Source organism: Geotrypetes seraphini, chromosome 7, assembly GCF_902459505.1.
Source record: "Geotrypetes seraphini chromosome 7, aGeoSer1.1, whole genome shotgun sequence".
Lineage (NCBI taxonomy): Eukaryota > Metazoa > Chordata > Amphibia > Gymnophiona > Dermophiidae > Geotrypetes > Geotrypetes seraphini.
The window spans coordinates 184,783,546-184,803,209 of NC_047090.1; the positions used below are offsets into that span (position 1 = coordinate 184,783,546).

Here is a 19,664-nt window from a genome sequence, read left to right on the forward strand (position 1 = left end):
GGCATCAGAATGCTTTTTTGGGGAAGGGGTTGGGGGGGACAAAAGCTCTGCCCTAGATCCCACACAAGCTCCACCCCTGACCCCATGTGTACCATATCCTCCCTATTCCCATCTATCCATAAGAAGGGTTTGGACAATTTCCTGGAGGAAAAGTCATGGGGCAAGCCACTGCTTGCCCTGGATCGACAGCATGGAATGTTGCTACACTTTGGGTTTTGGCCAGGTAATAGCGACCTGCATTGGCCACTATGAGAACGGGCTACTGGGCTTCATGGACCTTTGGTCTGACCCAGTAAGGCTATTTTTGTGTTCTTAAGAAGTAGATACAAATAAAAATGTAGTGCTGAAAAATTCTGCACGTGAAGAAATTTCAGGATGTGACTTCTTGAAAAGTTGCAGGACAGTGCCCTCTGGTGGCAGACATGAAATCTACTACAGTATAATCTCATTATAACAGACTTCAAGGGACCTGGAAAAACAGTCCGTTATATCCATAGTTGCATTTTTTTTACAACTTTATTTAGGTCAACTTGAAACAACATTCAATCACTGAACAACAGTCACTGCACAACCATATCAGCAACATCAAGAACAAAGCTCAGCAAAACATTGGTATGGCATGAAATGATTGCAAAACCAGAACACTAAAAGATGGTCAAAAATCAACAAAAAATGAAGAAAACATAAATTGTCCAAAAATCAAGATATCCTCAAAAAACAAAGGACAAAAAAATCGTTCAAGTAAAAATTAACTTGCCAGACATCAAATTTACCAAGGCATAACTTTAATCTCCATGCTCTTGTTGATCATAGTGACTAGTGCTGTACAAAACATCAATAAAGTGGTATAATGCAATAAGTGCCCAGAAAAAGAAAGCACTTATCTTTCACACCCGACGGTTGCCCAACCGTTTCAAACTTTCGTCAGGGGCTGTGCTTTCATACAATATTGCACATATACCTAAAAATACATATATAATAAAAAATATTACTTGAAAACAATATATATTGTGAAAACCTGACAAACTCGAATTAAAAATATAAATTTTTTTATAAATACTGGTATATAAATATTATGAATGTTGACAATCTGACTCAAGATGCAAAAAAAAAAAAGTTGTACCTAATCTAAACAAATGTTACATACTGAAACATAATATAATCTTTGCCTTCTAACATTTGTTAATGGCAACATAGTATTAATGCTTTTAACAAACCCAATAAACAATTGTGCTCATAAACTAGAGCACAAAAACCACTGAATAAAATGAAATAATGTTTGGGTCATAACTAGAGAATGACACGGTGGCGGTTTACCCGCAGCCACCGCATTTTAGCCGCGGGTCACCCGCCGAAAACGGGGAAGAAAACTAGCAGTCACTGCGGCGACGGGGACAAGGCCATTCACCGCCCGCGGGGCGGTGAATGGTCTTGTCTCCGCAGTGAGGTATCAAGGATCGCGCGGTCCCCGCAGCCACCGCCCGCCCGCCCGTAACATTTAGCCAGCTCCCTCCCTCCACCTCACCTTAAATTTCGAGTTTTCCGGCTTCCTTTTTTCCGAGCCACACGTGTTCAAAAATCCGTGCACGCGCGGCTGCGCGAGTCAATCAATATTCTCCTCTGACGCAACCGGAAACAGGAAGTTGCAGGAGAGGAGAAGTTTGATTGACTCGCGCAGCCGCGCGTGCACGGATTTTTGAACACGTGCGGCTCGGAAAAAAGGAAGCCGGAAAACTCGAAATTTAAGGTGAGGTGGAGGGAGGGAGCTGGCTAAATGCACGGCTTTTTGAACGCGTGCGGCTAGGGAAAAAGGAAGCCGGCAAACTCGGAACGAATATAAGGTGAGGTGGAGGGAGGGTGGGGGCTGCTGGACCATTCTTCATTACTTTGCCATACTAATTCCATTCTATGTTAGGTGCCATGGACTCAGATTCGAGTCCTAGCGATGATGAGTTAAAGATCCCAAAAGAAGCCAACTTCTAAACACTCCTTGTGATCCTGGGCAAGTCACTTAATCCCTATTGCTTCTGACACAATGGGCAGTTCCAAAGACCAAGACTGGCCAGTGTCAAAGACAGGATGCTGAGCTTGATAGACCCTTAGTCTCCACTGTTTTTAGTGATCAACAAAGTTCTATGTTTCTATAATCACCCTAATTCTGTTATCATTGGACTAGATATTCAAAATGATTTAAATGGCCAGGACAGGCTCCTGGCTGTTCAAATCATCTGTCCAGGGCTAACCAGGCATTTTCAATCTTCATGTTCAGCCCAAATGGTGTCACACAATTCAGCAAAAATACCCAATGTTGTTCCTCATAATTTAAATATTGCTCATAGAAGGAACAACATTGGGTATTTTTGCAAATGGAAGTTGGAGGGTTAATTCCCTCGAAACAGCCAATTGAGTGAAACATGAATTCATGCTGGGACACAAGATAGGTTGAATTTGTTTTGAATTTAAAAAGAAAAATGATCAATGAAGAATACTATAATGGCAAGAAAATATAATGATAAAACAGCAACTAATTTTGCCTATTTTTATATATTAAAAAAGTACTACATAAGGTGAATGTCCATATTGCTGTCTGTTGTTCTGCTGAGCACTGGCATTGAAACAGCAAAATGCATTTATTGCATACTTGTCCTCTGTCGCAAACATTATGGTGGTATATTAGTTGTGTTAATAAAAATTTATAAACAAAGCCCTGCCAGCTGAACATCTCTTTCTCTAGTTCAGCAGCAGGAACTTTGATTTATAAGAATGGAATACGCTAAATATTAGAGTACTAAGGCTTATATGGATGCTGCGGGGACGGTGACGGGGCGGTGAATGGGATGGCAGTGGCAGTGACGGGGCGGTGAAAAGGATGGCAGTGACGGTGACGGGGCGGTGAATGGAATGGCGGTGACGGGGCGGTGCAGAGGATGGTGGGCCGGGGACGGGACGGTGACGGGGACAGATTTTTTCCCCGTGTCATTCTCTAGTCATAACGTGCCTGAAGTTGAAATTGGCTGCCCCTGATAATTTCGAATTTAAAACTCGCGACTAGCATTAGGAATTTAACATTGTACAACTTGAAAATCTTTAAAAAGAATTGAAAGAAGGGTGCACATAACAACACAGTAGCAAAAGATGGCGGTGGCGTTCTTTTTTCTACGTTGGAAAACCTACTGGTAATACTTAAACACGCCAATAAAAAGTGCGTGATTAGATGAAAATTTTAACTAAAATCACAAATTCAATGTCATATGCAAAATTAATCTTGGTTACTTACTGTTTTAAAGAAGTTTTTTCAAAGATTGTAAATATGCACCCGCACAGCTAATGTTGTGTCGGGTGTCACTAGGAATAGCTCCATTTTAAATTTGTTGGCAAATAAACTGGCCAATCAAATTGTTTGTGACGGAATGACGTCAGACCGTCAAGACACACAATGTAATATTAAAAAAACGAGTAAGTACCAAACACAAAGAGTAGAAAATGCCGATTGGCAAAAAGAAACCAGTATAAACAATAGAACGCACTACTTTCACAATGCCAACAATAAAAAATTGTGTTGTGCTTGACCTATAAAAATATATCAGCACATGATGAACCCAAACTTTAAAATCATTGAACCCATGTCAAACGACCTTGATAAATATTGTGCAAACAAATAAAGTGATACTAAATAAACAAATAGTACAAAAATTGTAATGCATGAATAAAGATAAAGAACGGAAAAAAAGAAAAAAGAGAAAAAAGAAAGAAAAAGAAAAGAAGAAAAAGGAAAACACTGAAATTAATAGCAAAAAGGAAAAGGAATGTAACAGAGGCTTCAGAAAAAAGCTTTCCATTCAATATTGATGTTAAGTCCCATAGGTTCCAATGAATTAAGTCTGTGGATCCAACGTTGTTCCCGTTGTACTAAAAGTCTGTCTCTGTTCCCTCCTCTCGGATTGGCTACTTCCATGTCAATGACCATTGTAGATGACAAAAATCATGATGGAAATCTAGACAATGTTGGACGAGGGGAGCATCTGTTCTGTTGCATTTCATGTTGGATCTGTGTTCACTAAGACTTGTCTCGAGGCACCTCTTGGTTTTTCCAACATAAACCTTAGGGCAAGGACAGGTGATCACATAGACGACATAAGTACTATTGCAATTGCTGAAAAATTTAAGATCGTAATGTTTACCATCTTGTGGATTGATGAAAGTTTTCGATTGGACCATAATGTCACAACTTTTGCATAGTCCACATTTAAAATGTCCTCGAATATCTCTATTGATGTGTGGATGGGTACTGGATTTGTGTATTTTAGGGATGAAGTATATGTGTGGTGTCCTTGGGTAATTATTAGTCAAAAAACGGAGTTCTTTAAATGAAATCAATTCCTCAGCTTTCGCCGATTGAACTAACTGGTCTACTCTTTGTTTTATAGCATTAGTAGGATCTTCCGATAGTATGGTATAATAAGCTATATCATGTAATTGACTAAGAGCTTCCCTTTGATAATCCTTATAGTCCTGAATGACGATGCCACCCCCTTTATCGGCTCTATTTATAATTATAGATTGGTCATTTTGTAAATCCTGAATGATCTTAATCTGGTCTGAGGACACATTAGAGTTGCATCTATTATTATGAATTTCTAAATTTTTTACATCTCTTAAAACTAATCTTTCAAAGGTGGTAACTACTGGATCAGGTGGGCCAGGGGGGAGCCAGAAGGATTTACAAATTAAACCTTCCGGTAAAGATTCATCATTCACAACTGCTGGTTTGTCTTGGAAAAATGTCTTAAGTTTTAAGAATAATCTTTTCACCTGCTGAGAGTGTTAGCATAAGTACTTGTATTTATATCTGGGAGTTTCAGTAACTTCAGCCAGTTCCTCTTCCGGTGTCAGTCCCCGATTTAGCTCGCCTGAGAAGGTACGTTGAGTAACTTTACATTGTTAAGAGAGTAGTTAAACATTTGATTTAAGAATGGTTAGATTCGGTTATAATATTGAGTAAAGTTTGTTTTATCTTCAGTCTTGTTTTTAATACTAGTGTGCTTTTTACTTAGACCCCTCCTGACGAAGAATACGAAACCTGGGTCGGGGGGCCAGGCATTGAAGTAAAACGCACATGGCACCTTAAATTGCACTTTAATAGCACCTCAGCACTTTCAAAAAAATGTTTTTGCACTACTTTGCACCAATTGCACAATCTATTAACGCTGCTATAGACTTTTACTGATGTTTTGCCATTTATGCTGTAAATGGTTAGATATTGCAGAAGATAATGTGTTTTTCCACCTAAACACGTGACTTGTTGCAGCGTTCTATGAAACTGAACCTACTTTTGATAGTGGATAAGTGTCTGCTTTTTAAATGTAAACCTGCTAAGAACTTAAATACAATAATAGAGCTGTGATTCAATAAAGAATAATATTATTTTTCATCACAGAATACTAGTGATTTTCTCCCTATCAGTAGAAGTATTACAGCTTACCCATGCCATAAAAAAGGACTTCCTTCCGTTTTGTTCATGCCTTGACTATCCTTCTTATATTTCCGAGTGTGATAAAATCTCATTTAAGGGCAAGGATGCCTCTCACTGGTATAAATTCATTCAACTCAGCAAATTCCCGGCAGATCAAAATGTAGTAAACTACTGGCATGGGAATGTAGACTTTACCCTAGATGTGGATGAATGGAATTCCTTATGGCTGTCCACCTGCTGTCATTCGTCCTCAATGCTATAAACAGCTTTCTTTGTTCTCCACAGAGCTTATTGGACCCCTCATCGGCTCTCCAAGATTAGATCTTCGCTATCTAATAAATGTTGGTCCTGTAATATTGAGGATGCTCTTTGACTGCTCCCTATTAAGGTACTTCTGGAACCAAGTTTGGAACACGATCAAGACATCTTTGAATATTAACCAACCTCTCTCCTTTGCTATTATCATTTTTGGAGGATCTGCACTCACACGACCCTTCTCTGTTTCTGAATCTCTTTTGCTGAGAGGTTTAATTATCTTGGCGTTGAAAGTAATTCTCTCAAATTGGAAGGACTTATCCTCTGCTACATACACTGCTTGGTGGGCTAACTTTACTACCATAGTCAAATATGAGCGTATTTATGCGGAAAAGTTTGGTTCCGTGCATCAATTCCATGAGATATGGGATCCTATTATAGATTGTTAGACTACAAGTCCTACTTTTTGGTGATATCTTATTCTCCTACTTTTGGTCCTTATCAGATATTGGTATTTCCCTTGACACTGTGGCCCATATTCTATAAATGGTGCCTTATGTTAGGCAGCAGTAGGCACACTAGCCTAACTTAAGTGAAAAAAGCCATAAAAATCAATTAATGTCATTTTTTTAAAATGTAGGTATCTGTAAATTTAAAAATCTGAGGTCCGCGGCTCTGACAGACCTCGATGACATTTTAGCGCTGACGGATCCTAATACTTTTCCCTCCCTATGCTGAGATGGATCCGTCAGAGCTAAATTGTCATCGAGGTCTGTCAGAGCCGCGGACCTCAGATTTTTAAGGACGTGCAGTTTTAGATCCGCGAGGTCCGTCAGGTCTGTGAGGTCCGCGTTTTACCCCTTCCCAGCTGCCAACAATGATGGTGCCGTTTAAGGAATCTGGGTCTGTATTTCTATGTCATATTTCATTTAATATTATTGTCTTATACTCATCTAAAGCATACTAGTGCTTCACCTCGTTATATCTGATGCATTTTTATCTGTTGCATGTTCACATTATTCCCCACATTTTACCTGCTTACCGCTGATAATATGGGTCAGTATTGGACATTGATATATTGTTCGATTCTTCTACTTCTGATGTTCCTTATGTTCTTGTCATGCTTGTTATGATGTTTTGTGTTGTCATAATCCAATAAAAATATTGAGCACACAAAAAATAAAAATCCTGATTTTGTAATGGACGAGCAGAGTGAAGAGTGGTACATGTTCTGGATCTCAAAAACTAGAGCTGATAGGAGAAATCTGGTACCATTTTTGGAATCAGCAGGTCAAATATGCCCAGAAACAGGTCTACCATTTGAAGCACCAAAATGAGTGTTGGCCAGTGGTATCCTTGCCTTCGACACCATACTCTCAAATTTGCAGCAATTCTGCATCGTAACGTTCCTTCAAATTTGGCATCTTTGACTCAGGGGCTGAAATTAATTTGTCCATTTTCAGAGTCAAGTATGGAAAAAGAGTCTGCCTATATCTTCTTAAAAGCAACACTGTTTAAAAGAGAAAAGGTTACTCTATAAGCCACATGCCTTTTGGATTTGCAATGCCACTCTCATAAATAATAATAATAATAATTTTATTTTTTATATACCGCCTAATCAAGACTGGTTTTAGGCAGTTCACAACAAATAAAAACTGATCATACAGCGAAGAATACAATTTAAAATGGAAATACATCAGATAATAAAACATAAGAAATGCATAAAATTTAAAAAATGACAGAATGCAATTAGGATTCAAATTTATCAAATAATTGGGTCTTCAATCGTTTTATAAAATCAAGATAGGAGGAAGCTCCTAGCCTAATTTTTCCAAACCAACCCTTCAATTTATCAGCCTGAAAAGAGAGAGTTCTCTTAAGAAATCTTTTATAACAACATAATTTAACAGAAGGAAATGCAAACAAACTCTACACGTGGACTTATTTGAGTGGTTCAAAGAAAAATGAGAAAGAAGGTAGCCAGGTGACAAGCCAAAGATTGATTTGTAACAAAACTCTGGCCTCAATCGGCAGCCAATGAAGTTTCTGATATGGCGGAAAACTGGAACGCTCTCCCAGAGGCTGTCATAGGGGAAAACACCCTCCAGGGATTCAAGACAAATATTAGACAAGTTCCTACTGAACAAGGACGTACGCTGGTAGGGCTAGTCTCAGCTAGGGCACTGGTCTTTGACCAAAAGGGCCACCGTTGAGCGGACTGCTGGGCGCGATGGACCCCGGGTCTGACCCAGCAGCGGCATCTCTTATGTTCTTATGGAGTAATAGGCTCCCATTTTTTTCAAACCAAAAATCAATCGAACTGCAGTGTTTTGAACCACTTTCAATATTCTAAAAAAAATTTTATAGGCACCCAGATAGATAATATTACAATAGTCAAGAATATGCACTAACAGATGGAATGAAGCTTCATCAAAATATTTCTTAATGGTGCAAAGTTTCCAAAGCACAGAAAAGCATTTCTTCAGTAATAGATTAAATTCACCTCAGAGTTAAGCATGCTTCGTAGTAAGCATTTTGGTTTGATAATTTGCATACCACCGTATTTCTAACTGTTTTATGCTTGTCAAAGGTTTCTGAAGGTTCTACAGTATTGTTGTTATATGTGTTTTTCTGGTGGTGAGTGAGTTTAGTAATTGGCATTACATTTTATGCTTCATTTGCTATTCATTCTCCAAAGAAGGCAGCGCTGGGTTTATCGTTTGGCTGCTATGTATAACATCTGTGTGCCATTCGTATTTCCCAGGTATTAAAATAGTTTTTACACTCAGACTTGATAAGCTTAAGAAGGCCTTGTTGAACCCATTATTATCAATCATTTTAGTGAATTTTTTTTTTTTTTTTTGCTTTGGCTGCATTGACGTGCTTTAGTATAAGGTATGTTTCAAATTTTTAAACCTGTGCCGAGATATCAGATTCAGATTCTGTTCTTCGATTTTTAGGTTACAGATGTCAGACTTTGAAGAGAATATAACTTTGTCTCCCTGTTCAATTGGGCAAGGTACTGGTGAATCAAAGTGCCATGTAATTTTCCTTGTAAAAATGGCTGCATTGAAAAGATTTGAGGATTTTACTGATCATGAGCAGAAGCTACTAAGCAGACGCTGTTCAAGCATCCCAAGTTTGTCTTCATCATGAAGCTCTTTTCCTCACTGAATGTGAGCCTTTACAGAAGAAATCTGTAGTTCCTTTAGCAAGATAAACATAAGAACATAAGCAGTGCCTCTACTGGGTCAGACCTGAGGTCCATCGTGCCCAGCAGTCCGCTCACGCGGCGGCCCAACAGGTCCAGGACCTGTGCAGTAGCCCTCTATCTATACCCCTCTATCCCTTTTTCCAGCAGGAAATTGTCCAATCCTTTCTTGAAATCCAGTACCGTGCTCTGTCCTATTACGTCTTCTGGAAGCGTATTCCAGGTGTCCACCACACGCTGGGTAAAGAAAAACTTCCTAGCATTCGTTCTGAATCTGTCTCCTTCCAACTTTTCCGAATGCCTTCTTGTTCTTTTATGTTTTGAAAGTTTGAAAAATCTGTCTCTCTCTTCTCTCTCTATGCCCTTCATGATCTTGTAGGTCTCTATCATGTCTCCTCTGAGTCTCCGCTTTTCCAGGGAGTAGAGCCCCAGTCTCTCCAATCTTTCAGTATATGAAAGGTTTTCCATGCCCTTAATCATTCGTGTCGCTCTCCTCTGGACCCTCTCAGGTATTGCCATATCCTTCTTAAGGTACGGTGACCAATACTGAACACAGTACTCCAGATGCGAGCGCACCATTGCCCGATACAACGGCAGTATGACTTCTCTCGTTCTGGTCGTAATACCCTTCTTAATAATACCCAACATTCTGTTTGCCTTCTTCGCGGCTGCTGCGCATTGTGCTGTTGACTTCGTTGTAAACAGGCTTGGAAACCTGCGGAAAAGAAACCCACCCAGTGCTGTTTGTTGCATGGCTATTGAGCACAGCTCTTATGGCGATAGGGATACTAGTTTGCTCATTTAAAAACCAGTAGTGGCAAAGCCACCACGGACCATATATATTTTCTAGCCTTGTGATACGTGTATATCATGGGCCGTGCACACAAAATGTTCCACACTTTTAAGCAAATTTATATTTCAATACAAAACAAAAAAAATGTAAATCCTGTAGAGTAATATTTCCTCTTTCAGATGGTACTAGTTAGAAAAAGATTCATGCAGACTCTTTTTAAATAATTGACCCTGAAAATGGACAAATTTCAGCTCTTGTGGTCAATGGTGCAAAATTTGAAAGAATGTTCTGATGCAGCTATTCATACTGAATTGACAGTGTAGTGTCCACTGCAAGGATAATCTATGATAAAAATCTGAAGTCTGTATCTACTTTTGCTCTGGAGCTATAGCAGCAGATAAACTGGTCAAAATCTGTCATGACAAACTCCGACAAGTTTTAAGGCACAAGGGGGAGAGAGAGGAAGCGAGAATGATCAAGACCAGAATGTGGGTGGGAAGGGAGGAAGAGATTCTTAGCCTGAGAAGAGGGAGAGAGAGATATGCCAGACCATGGGGGCCGAGGGGGATTCAGGGTGCAAGTGAGAGAGGGGTAGGATTCAGAGGGAGAATGAACTGAGGAGGCTGGAACCTGAGAAAGGAATAGGCAGGAAGGAATTCCAGGCCTCAGGATAGGAGATTTCTATGCAAAACACTCCTAATAAACTTGGCAGAATTTTGAAATATTGTGCGTAGAATTTTCAAAAATGTAACTCGAACATGAGCTAATATTCTGTACCTGTTTTTAATTCTTTATGTAATCTGCAAGGAATTAAGCACCTTAGCATAGTATAGCATAGCAATTCAATTGGACCATGTTCTCTGAATAGACTTCCCATTGGTTACCCTTCTAGAACAGGGGCCCAGAATCTACTTCCTGCAACTGCAAAAGAAAGCATATTTTGGTAGCCACCCTACAAAAGAATAAACTGGAAAGACTGTACAATCTTGGGTGAATGAAGAGCAATAGCAGGTACCCCAGCAAAATCTGTTTTATCCTGCTTGTTACTGGCCTTTCTGTACTTTGTTATTTTGTTGTTATTATATTGCACTGAATATTCTCCCCTACTTTTTCACTTCAACTGCAAAATGTATCACTTTAGGAATAGATGTGTACTACCGTAGTGATGTCAACAATCATGGCCAGCCCTTACCAGTTTCCAAAAACTGCCTTTTCCTTACCCTCAATAAGCTCCACTAATGACTCTATTGCAGCCCAATCTGCACTTCCCTCATAGCAGCAGGACGGGCTCTGTGTCCTGGTGGATAGAAACATGCCAACAGATAAAGGCCAAATGACCCATCTAGTCTGCCCACAGTAACCATTATCTCTTTCTCTATTAGAGAATGACACAGGGACAAATTTTTCCCCCGTCCCCACAGGAACTGAATTTCTCCATCCCGTCCCCACGAGTTTTGCCACTGTCTTTGTCCCTGCCACATTCCTGTAAGCTGTGCCTTAACTTCACAAGCCTCAAATGCTTATGATTTGAAAGTGTTTGAGGCTTGTGCAGATGAGGACGGAGCTTAGGCATTGGTGGAATGAGGCATTATGACATCACAATCTGAGCTCTAGAATGTTGCCACTTAGGATTTGAAAGTGTTTGAGGCTTGTGCTGAGGAAAGTGAGATCCTGTTTCTGCCAACAACATTTCGCCGTCTTTGTTCAATCCATCATCCTTTCCAAACTAGATTACATGTAATTCCATCTACCTAAGTCTAACCAAAAAGAGCCTTCATAGATTTCAACTAATTCAGAACACTGCGGCCAAGTTGATCTTCGCAAAATGTAAATTTGACCATGTCTCCCCACTTTTGTCCAAATTCCACTGGCTCCCAATAATCGCCAGGGTTCATTTTAAATGTTCCTGTCTAGCTTTTAAAATCTTACACGGCATCCTACCTCCTCTAATCCCTCTATCTTGGAACTCCCCGATTCCCGACAGCAACAGGCCCACCCAAAAACTTAAACTATCCTTCCCCTCACTAAAAGGTATCCTCTATATGGGAAAATTAGGAAAATCTCTCTTCTTCAGAATCACAGGGCTGTGGAATAACCTTACCACCCCTCTGCGGAATCAAGTCTCCTTCCAACTATTCCACAAGTACCTGAAAACTAGTCTTTTCACAAAAACGTAACACTTTCCTTCCTCCCTATACCCAATCCACCAAACTCAATGTGTTATTCTTTTCCTTTATTAAGCTCTTGTAAACCATGCCGAGCTCTATGTTCATGGAGAGGTTTCGTATATAAACTTAAGGTTTAGTTTAGTTTAGTTTGTGCAGATGAGGACGGAGCTTTGGCATTGGTGGAATGAGGCATTATGACATCACAATCTGAGCTCTAGAATGTTGCTACTTAGGATTTGAAAGGGTTTGAGGCTTGTGCAGATGAGGACGGAGCTTCCAGGGATGGGGCGGGGCGGGGCAGGGCAGGAGAAGAACTAACGGGGACGGGACGGAAAAATGACTTCCCGCGGGGACGGGAAAAAAATTGTCCCTGTGTCATTCGCTAGCGTCTATCTCAACTTCAGTCCTTCTACCCCAGCATTCTTCAATGTAAGGCTTGAGGGTAGGACTCCCATTCTTCTTTCTCTCTCCTTAAAGAATGGCATGGAGCTGGTTTTCCGCGGGGACGGAGATAGTGACAAATTCTGTCACCGTGTGATTCTCTATCAATACACCTATTTGGCACTCTCTTCCGACAAAGACTCAATTTCCCATCAAGTCATTCCACATCAGGATGCTTTCAGGCCCCCTGGGTGTTGTAGTGCGACATTCCCTTCCTGCGTTTTGTTTCCGGTCTTCCGGCTCAGCGTCCTCCTCCAATCAGGGAACAGAACCCTCAGCGCAGCGCCCAATGCGAGCGGGCCATGTCTCTAGGACGGCAGCGAATAAAGAGCTCGGCCGCCGAGGGGGACGTTCGCTATTGGTCGCCGAGCCAGCCGGGTGTGATCGCGGACGGAGCGGATTGGCGGCGGCGCACACGCTGACAGCCAAAGCGCTCGGGGGCAGTGCGGGCCGCGGCTGCCAGTTAGAGGCTGAGCGGAGGGCGCGGAGCGTCGCCGGGGGATCATGAGAGGTCGGGTCCGGCCGCTGCTGAACGGCGTCTGCTGCTGCCTGGCTCTGACGGCGCTGCTCTGCCGCCTCCCCCCCGCCGACGCCGCCGCCGGTGAGTGACGCGCTCGCGCTGCCGGGTGTCTTCTTCCCTCAGCACTGCGCCTGGGGCGGGCGGGGGGAGGAGGGTCTGCAAGCGCGTGACCGAGGGGTCGTTGACTGTCCATAGCCGTGTACGGTGCAGGAGGGGACCTGCGTTCCCAGGTCAAAGTGTGGAGCCGGGGCTCGGGCGCTCTGTGGGGACAGCGGGGCTTGGCATGCGATCGTGTGACCCCCCCCCCCCCATCCCCAAGGAAGAGCCCGCTCAGGTTGTGACCCCCAGGTGTGCATTTTGTTCCCCCAGTTTGGAGGGTAGGTGTTAAGACTCAGGCTGGAGGAGGGGGTATCTGCACTTAGACTCGGGGGGGGGGGGGCTCTGTGCTTACAAGGTGAGTGCTAGACTCGGGGGGGGGCTCTGTGCTTACAAGGTGAGTGCTAGACTCGGGGGGGGCTCTGTGCTTACAAGGTGAGTGCTAGACTCGGGGGGGGGGATGGCTCTGTGCTTACAAGGTGAGTGCTAGACTCGGGGGGGGGGGGGTGGCTCTGTGCTTACAAGGTGAGTGCTAGACTCGGGGGGGGGGGTGGCTCTGTGCTTACAAGGTGAGTGCTAGACTCGGGGGGGGGGGGTGGCTCTGTGCTTACAAGGTGAGTGCTAGGCTCGGGGGGGGGGATGGCTCTGTGCTTACAAGGTGAGTGCTAGACTCGCACGGGGGGGGGGTGGCTCTGTGCTTACAAGGTGGGTGCTAGACTCGGGGGGGGATGGCTCTGTGCTTACAAGGTGAGTGCTAGACTCGGGGGGGGGTGGCTCTGTGCTTACAAGGTGAGTGCTAGACTCGGGGGGGGGGATGGCTCTGTGCTTACAAGGTGAGTGCTAGACTCGGGGGGGGTGGCTCTGTGCTTACAAGGTGAGTGCTAGACTCGGACGGGGGGGGGTGGCTCTGTGCTTACAAGGTGAGTGCTAGACTCGGGGGGGGGATGGCTCTGTGCTTACAAGGTGAGTGCTAGACTCGGGGGGGGGGGTGGCTCTGTGCTTACAAGGTGAGTGCTAGACTCGGGGGGGGGGATGGCTCTGTGCTTACAAGGTGAGTGCTAGACTCGGGGGGGGTGGCTCTGTGCTTACAAGGTGAGTGCTAGACTGGGGGGGGTGGCTCTGTGCTTACAAGGTGAGTGCTAGACTCGGGGGGGGGGCTCTGTGCTTGCAAGGTGAGTGCTAGACTCGGGGGGGGGGCTCTGTGCTTACAAGGTGAGTGCTAGACTCGGGGGGGGGGCTCTGTGCTTACAAGGTGAGTGCTAGACTCGGGGGGGGGCTCTGTGCTTACAAGGTGAGTGCTAGACTCGGGGGGGGGGCTCTGTGCTTACAAGGTGAGTGCTAGACTCGGGGGGGGGGGGCTCTGTGCTTACAAGGTGAGTGCTAGACTGGGGGGGGTGGCTCTGTGCTTACAAGGTGAGTGCTAGACTCGGGGGGGATGGCTCTGTGCTTACAAGGTGAGTGCTAGACTCGGGGGGGGGCTCTGTGCTTGCAAGGTGAGTGCTAGACTCGGGGGGGGGGGCTCTGTGCTTACAAGGTGAGTGCTAGACTCGGGGGGGGGGCTCTGTGCTTACAAGGTGAGTGCTAGACTCGGGGGGGGGGCTCTGTGCTTACAAGGTGAGTGCTAGACTCGGGGGGGGGGCTCTGTGCTTACAAGGTGAGTGCTAGACTCGGGGGGGGGCTCTGTGCTTACAAGGTGAGTGCTAGACTGGGGGGGGTGGCTCTGTGCTTACAAGGTGAGTGCTAGACTCGGGGGGGATGGCTCTGTGCTTACAAGGTGAGTGCTAGACTCGGGGGGGATGGCTCTGTGCTTACAAGGTGAGTGCTAGACTCGGGGGGGGGTGGCTCTGTGCTTACAAGGTGAGTGCTAGACTGGGGGGGTGGCTCTGTGCTTACAAGGTGAGTGCTAGACTCGGGGGGGGGGGTGGCTCTGTGCTTACAAGGTGAGTGCTAGACTCGGGGGGGGGGTGGCTCTGTGCTTACAAGGTGAGTGCTAGACTCGGGGGGGGAGGATGGCTCTGTGCTTACAAGGTGAGTGCTAGACTCGGGGGGGGGGGCTCTGTGCTTACAAGGTGAGTGCTAGACTCGGGGGGTGGCTCTGTGCTTACAAGGTGAGTGCTAGACTCGGGGGGGGATGGCTCTGTGCTTACAAGGTGAGTGCTAGACTCGGGGGGGGGGTGGCTCTGTGCTTACAAGGTGAGTGCTAGACTCGGGGGGGGTGGCTCTGAGCTTACAAGGTGAGTGCTAGACTCGGGGGGGGGGGGGTGGCTCTGCTTACAAGGTGAGTGCTAGACTCGGGGGGGGGGATGGCTCTGTGCTTACAAGGTGAGTGCTAGACTCGGGGGGGGGGGGTGGCTCTGTGCTTACAAGGTGAGTGCTAGACTCGGGGGGGGGTGGCTCTGTGCTTACAAGGTGAGTGCTAGACTCGGGGGGGGGGGGTGTGGCTCTGTGCTTACAAGGTGAGTGCTAGACTCGGGGGGGGGTGTGGCTCTGTGCTTACAAGGTGAGTGCTAGACTCGGGGGGGGTGGCTCTGTGCTTACAAGGTGAGTGCTAGACTGGGGGGGGGGTAGCTCTGTGCTTACAAGGTGAGTGCTAGACTCGGGGGGGAGGATGGCTCTGTGCTTACAAGGTGAGTGCTAGACTCGGGGGGGGGATGGCTCTGTGCTTACAAGGTGAGTGCTAGACTCGGGGGGGGGGGTGGCTCTGTGCTTACAAGGTGAGTGCTAGACTCGGGGGGGGGGGGTGGCTCTGTGCTTACAAGGTGAGTGCTAGACTCGGGGGGTGGCTCTGTGCTTACAAGGTGAGTGCTAGATTCGGGGGGGGGGTGGCTCTGTGCTTACAAGGTGAGTGCTAGACTCGGGGGGGGGGGGTGGCTCTGTGCTTACAAGGTGAGTGCTAGACTGGGGGGGGGGGGGGAGGGGAGCTCTGCGCTTGCAAGGTGAGCATTGGGGCTCTGTCAGTGTTTATTCCTGCCTATAGTTTTGTGATTTGGCCTGTGGGGGTTTGCAGGTGCCCCTAAGCTATCCTCATGTTGTGTGGGGTACAACACACTTCATTTATGTAAAAGTCTACTGGTGCAACCAAATTCTTCACAAAAGTATCAGAGCACTTTACAAACTTTAAATTGCAGGAAAGAGGAAAAGGGGGTTGAAAGAAAATGGATGAGTAATGGGGGAAAGTGAGATTTCATGAGGAAACTCAAGGTGGCTCCCACCCAGATAGTGCCCAGATTCTGTTGCTATAGGGAAGGAGCAGAAACAGCTGAGTGTGTTCTTTGTTTGAAACAGTTTAAGTTTAAGGAGATGGAAGTTTCACATCTTAATGGCAATCAGAGTTCCATAATGCTAGTGCTAAATATTTAAATGTATTGTCATCGTAGATGAAAATGGATCTGATTTTGGGCTCTGGTAGCAAATGTACTATAGCCTTCTTATGTTGATGCATAGGTTTAAATCGGTGTATGGCAAACCATGTGCCCTGGCAGATTCCAGGTGTGTTGCGAGATGCCAGCAAGGAGGAGAGGCACCGGCCTGCTTACAGGACATGCATCTTGCAGCGAGAGGCACATCCTGTAGTCAGCCGGCATCTGCGCCTCTCCTCCTCACCTCTCCTTTTGCAGCACTCCTCCACCGGCAGTAATGAGAGGCTCAGGGCTGTGGCTGGAGGACATCCATGCATGCATGGACATTGACGTGATGACGTCACAGGCATCGCTTCAACGTCTGCGCATTTTCAGGTGCCCTCCAACCACAGCCCCAAGATTAGTGTGCTGCAGTTTATAAAGTTTGGACACACTGGTTTAAATGAACAATTTGTTCAATACCATAAGAAGACAAGAATGCAGTGTGTGGAAGATGAGCAAATGGAGATTGTATTTTAGTTTGTAAGGAGTAATTTAAATGTTCTAAGTGACAACATTACCAATATTTCAAAGGCAAAGAATGTAGGATCCCCCTTGTTTGGAGGCTGGAATAACTGGAGCCACTGAGACTTGACTTTTGAAGACAACACTAACACCCAGGTTAAATGTTTTTTCACTCTATTTTGATTTCTTCTCTTTTCGGTTGCTGGTCCAATCTCTGTTCTTAAGTATCTTAGACTACTGCAATATTATATACTTGGGATCTTTCAAGAAAACCATCAAACGACTGAAAATTGTTCAAAACGCTGCAGTTCGTCTCATTTATGGCCTCAAGAAATCAGATCATTTAAGCTCATATTACAAAAAACTACACAGGCTGCCTGTGGAAGCAAGGGTCATCTTTAAGTTTGCTCGCCTTTGCTTCAAAACCATAACAGGATCATCCCCAATCTTTCTCATCATTTTGAATTTCCAGGCATAACCTGTACACACAATACCTACTTGTTCGCTTTTCCATCCTTGAAGATTCCTCGCTAGAACATTATCATTCCAAGCAGGCAAATGAAATAAATGTTTAACTAACTTTATCTCAAATGCACTTTCTTATCATACTTTTTAGGAAGTCGATCAAAACTCTGATAAATTTCTGTGACCCCATTCCTGCCTTGAGGCAATTTTAGACCACTTCCAGATAAATTTGACCAATCTTAACATACTAATATATCAACACTAATGTAACCTCAAAGCTTTCTGCTATATCTCTGTTTGTATACAGTCTCTTCCTCTGTAAACTGCTTTGAACCGTTTGTGAATAGCGGTATATAAAAGTAAAGTTATTATTATTCAAAACACAGTCCTTCGCATTTTGTTCCGTGACTTGCGTTCTCGTATGCTGCCGTCTTCTTTTTTTTTTTTTGCCAGCTTTGTAGACCTTTTTCAGAAAAAAGCAAGGAAATGGTACAGGTTTGAGAGACTTGCTCACCTGAATGTCTACCTACAGGAAAGGAGGGAGGGGAGATTTGATAGACCTTTAAATACTTGAAAGGTATTAATATGCTAACATATTATGAACATTGTTGGATTGGGTTTAATTGAGTATGGACAAAGAATGTCACTATACTGCAGTCAAATTCATAAAACCACTCTTCTGAGATTACATCGGATATAACTGCTTAACATGAGTTTTGCATTATGGCGTATTGCAGACTGCCCCATTTGTGATGCCACTATTTGAGCCAAAGGAGTATACCTGCATAGAGTAATGGGTGCTGCCTTGTTGGCATACTGGATGGACCATGTACTTTTTTATATGTTGTCATCTACTATGTTACTGCTGGAGAAGAATGATTGTGATGGTTTAACTTCTAGTATGGTGTTGTGGAAAACTTGTTTAAGTGTATTTGAAGGATAGAAGAGTGGGGGAGGATCACTTTTTTAGACCATAATTCTTATGTTATTTAAGTAGGATGAAAGCTGCTTGGCTTACTTTATTTGGTTTTTTTTTTAATTTGGACTGTCAAAAATATAAACAAATCTAACTTCTGTAATGTTCACCTTAATGCAAGGAAGCATAAAATAATGAAAAATGAGCAACGCATATGACATAATTATGTAAGAAAGATATTGAAACCCAATCCTTTCCAGTTCCTACTTTAACACCCTGATAGTTCATCCATAGTCCTGTTATACATGTTTGATCTGATTCAGTTTTGAAAAAGTAAGTAGGAAACTACTGAACTTCATTTTTGAACTCCAAATTAAGGGTCACATTTTCATGTCCCTCTTCCTAATGTCCTAACATATTCTTCACTTAGCTTTTCAGTGCTATTTCTCAGAGTTCAATGAACTTGAACAAAGAGTAAAGCTCTGTCTCTCTTCCAACAATATATTTTAAGATATCCCTTTTTTTTATCATTGTAAGACTTTTTGGTATTGAAAGGCTGTGTATCAAATCAAAGTACACTAAACTATAAAATGTTTTTGCATTTGTGGGGACAAGATACTTCAGATTAGCTGTTCCTCCCAACTATTTCCTTTCTTGTGGTTGTGCTTTTTGAATTGATTGTTTTCTCAGATTTGGGGGACATTTGGTTCACCTGTCTCTTCCTCCCTCACCCTATACACCCAACACGCACATGTTTGGAGCATCTAGCTCAGGTGCATGCTTACCTGAGTCTTCATTTGGAATAATTCAGGACTACACACCCTCCCACCTTTCTTTATAATCCTTATAATATAATCCAAGCCACTGCAGTGATAATCCTTGGTCAGTGGCCACAGATGGCTCATTCAGAACCAGGTATGAATGCAACCTGCTTGTCTAACGTTTGTGCAGTGCTGTGAACACTATCTCCTCAGCATTTTCATGCCTGCTTAGACCAAGGACCAAAATCCAGGCTTTGGAATGAAATGCAGACTTCTTGCATGACAATATACTATCTTTTCATAAATGATAGTTATCCTTTAATATTAAACATTTCAAGAGGAATTATAAATGTAATAGATTTTACTTCACATCCTTTATTTTTTTCTGTTTCCATGACTAAGTAATGAGAATGTTGTGTGAATTGTTTGCTAGATCTTTGTCGTTATAGAATTCATCCTAAGCTTATTGGTTCTTCTTCCATGAAGTTGCTGTCGTTTGATTGTGATAATCGCTGTTTGATACTGAAGGGATCCTAAGCAGGGACTGCAGAGGGAGGACCAGTCTTGTAAAACCAAACTTAATTTTAGATGCTAAGTATTTCTTTAGTAACAGAAAATGAAATGCATGTAAATTTGTGTTTCACATTCTGTAATCTCTGAAGCACAGGGCAGTAAAACCCACATTTCTAGATCTGAGAAACT

General features: G+C 43.7%; 1 protein-coding gene across 4 annotated transcripts in view; it reads left to right on the plus strand.

Moving 5' to 3' along the window:
* The first annotated feature begins 12,679 nt into the window (after window positions 1–12,679).
* Window positions 12,680–19,664, plus strand: part of SEL1L (SEL1L adaptor subunit of ERAD E3 ubiquitin ligase) — a 117,189-nt gene continuing 110,204 nt past the window's right edge. For 3 of the 4 annotated variants that reach the window (XM_033951802.1, XM_033951804.1, XM_033951803.1), the window contains exon 1: window positions 12,681–12,942. In XM_033951802.1, the coding sequence (XP_033807693.1) occupies window positions 12,846–12,942 (97 nt within the window). In that variant the 5' untranslated portion in view covers window positions 12,681–12,845. Of the gene's footprint in view, window positions 12,943–19,664 lie in introns of all 4 variants that reach the window. The other variant, XM_033951805.1, reaches the window with a different exon arrangement.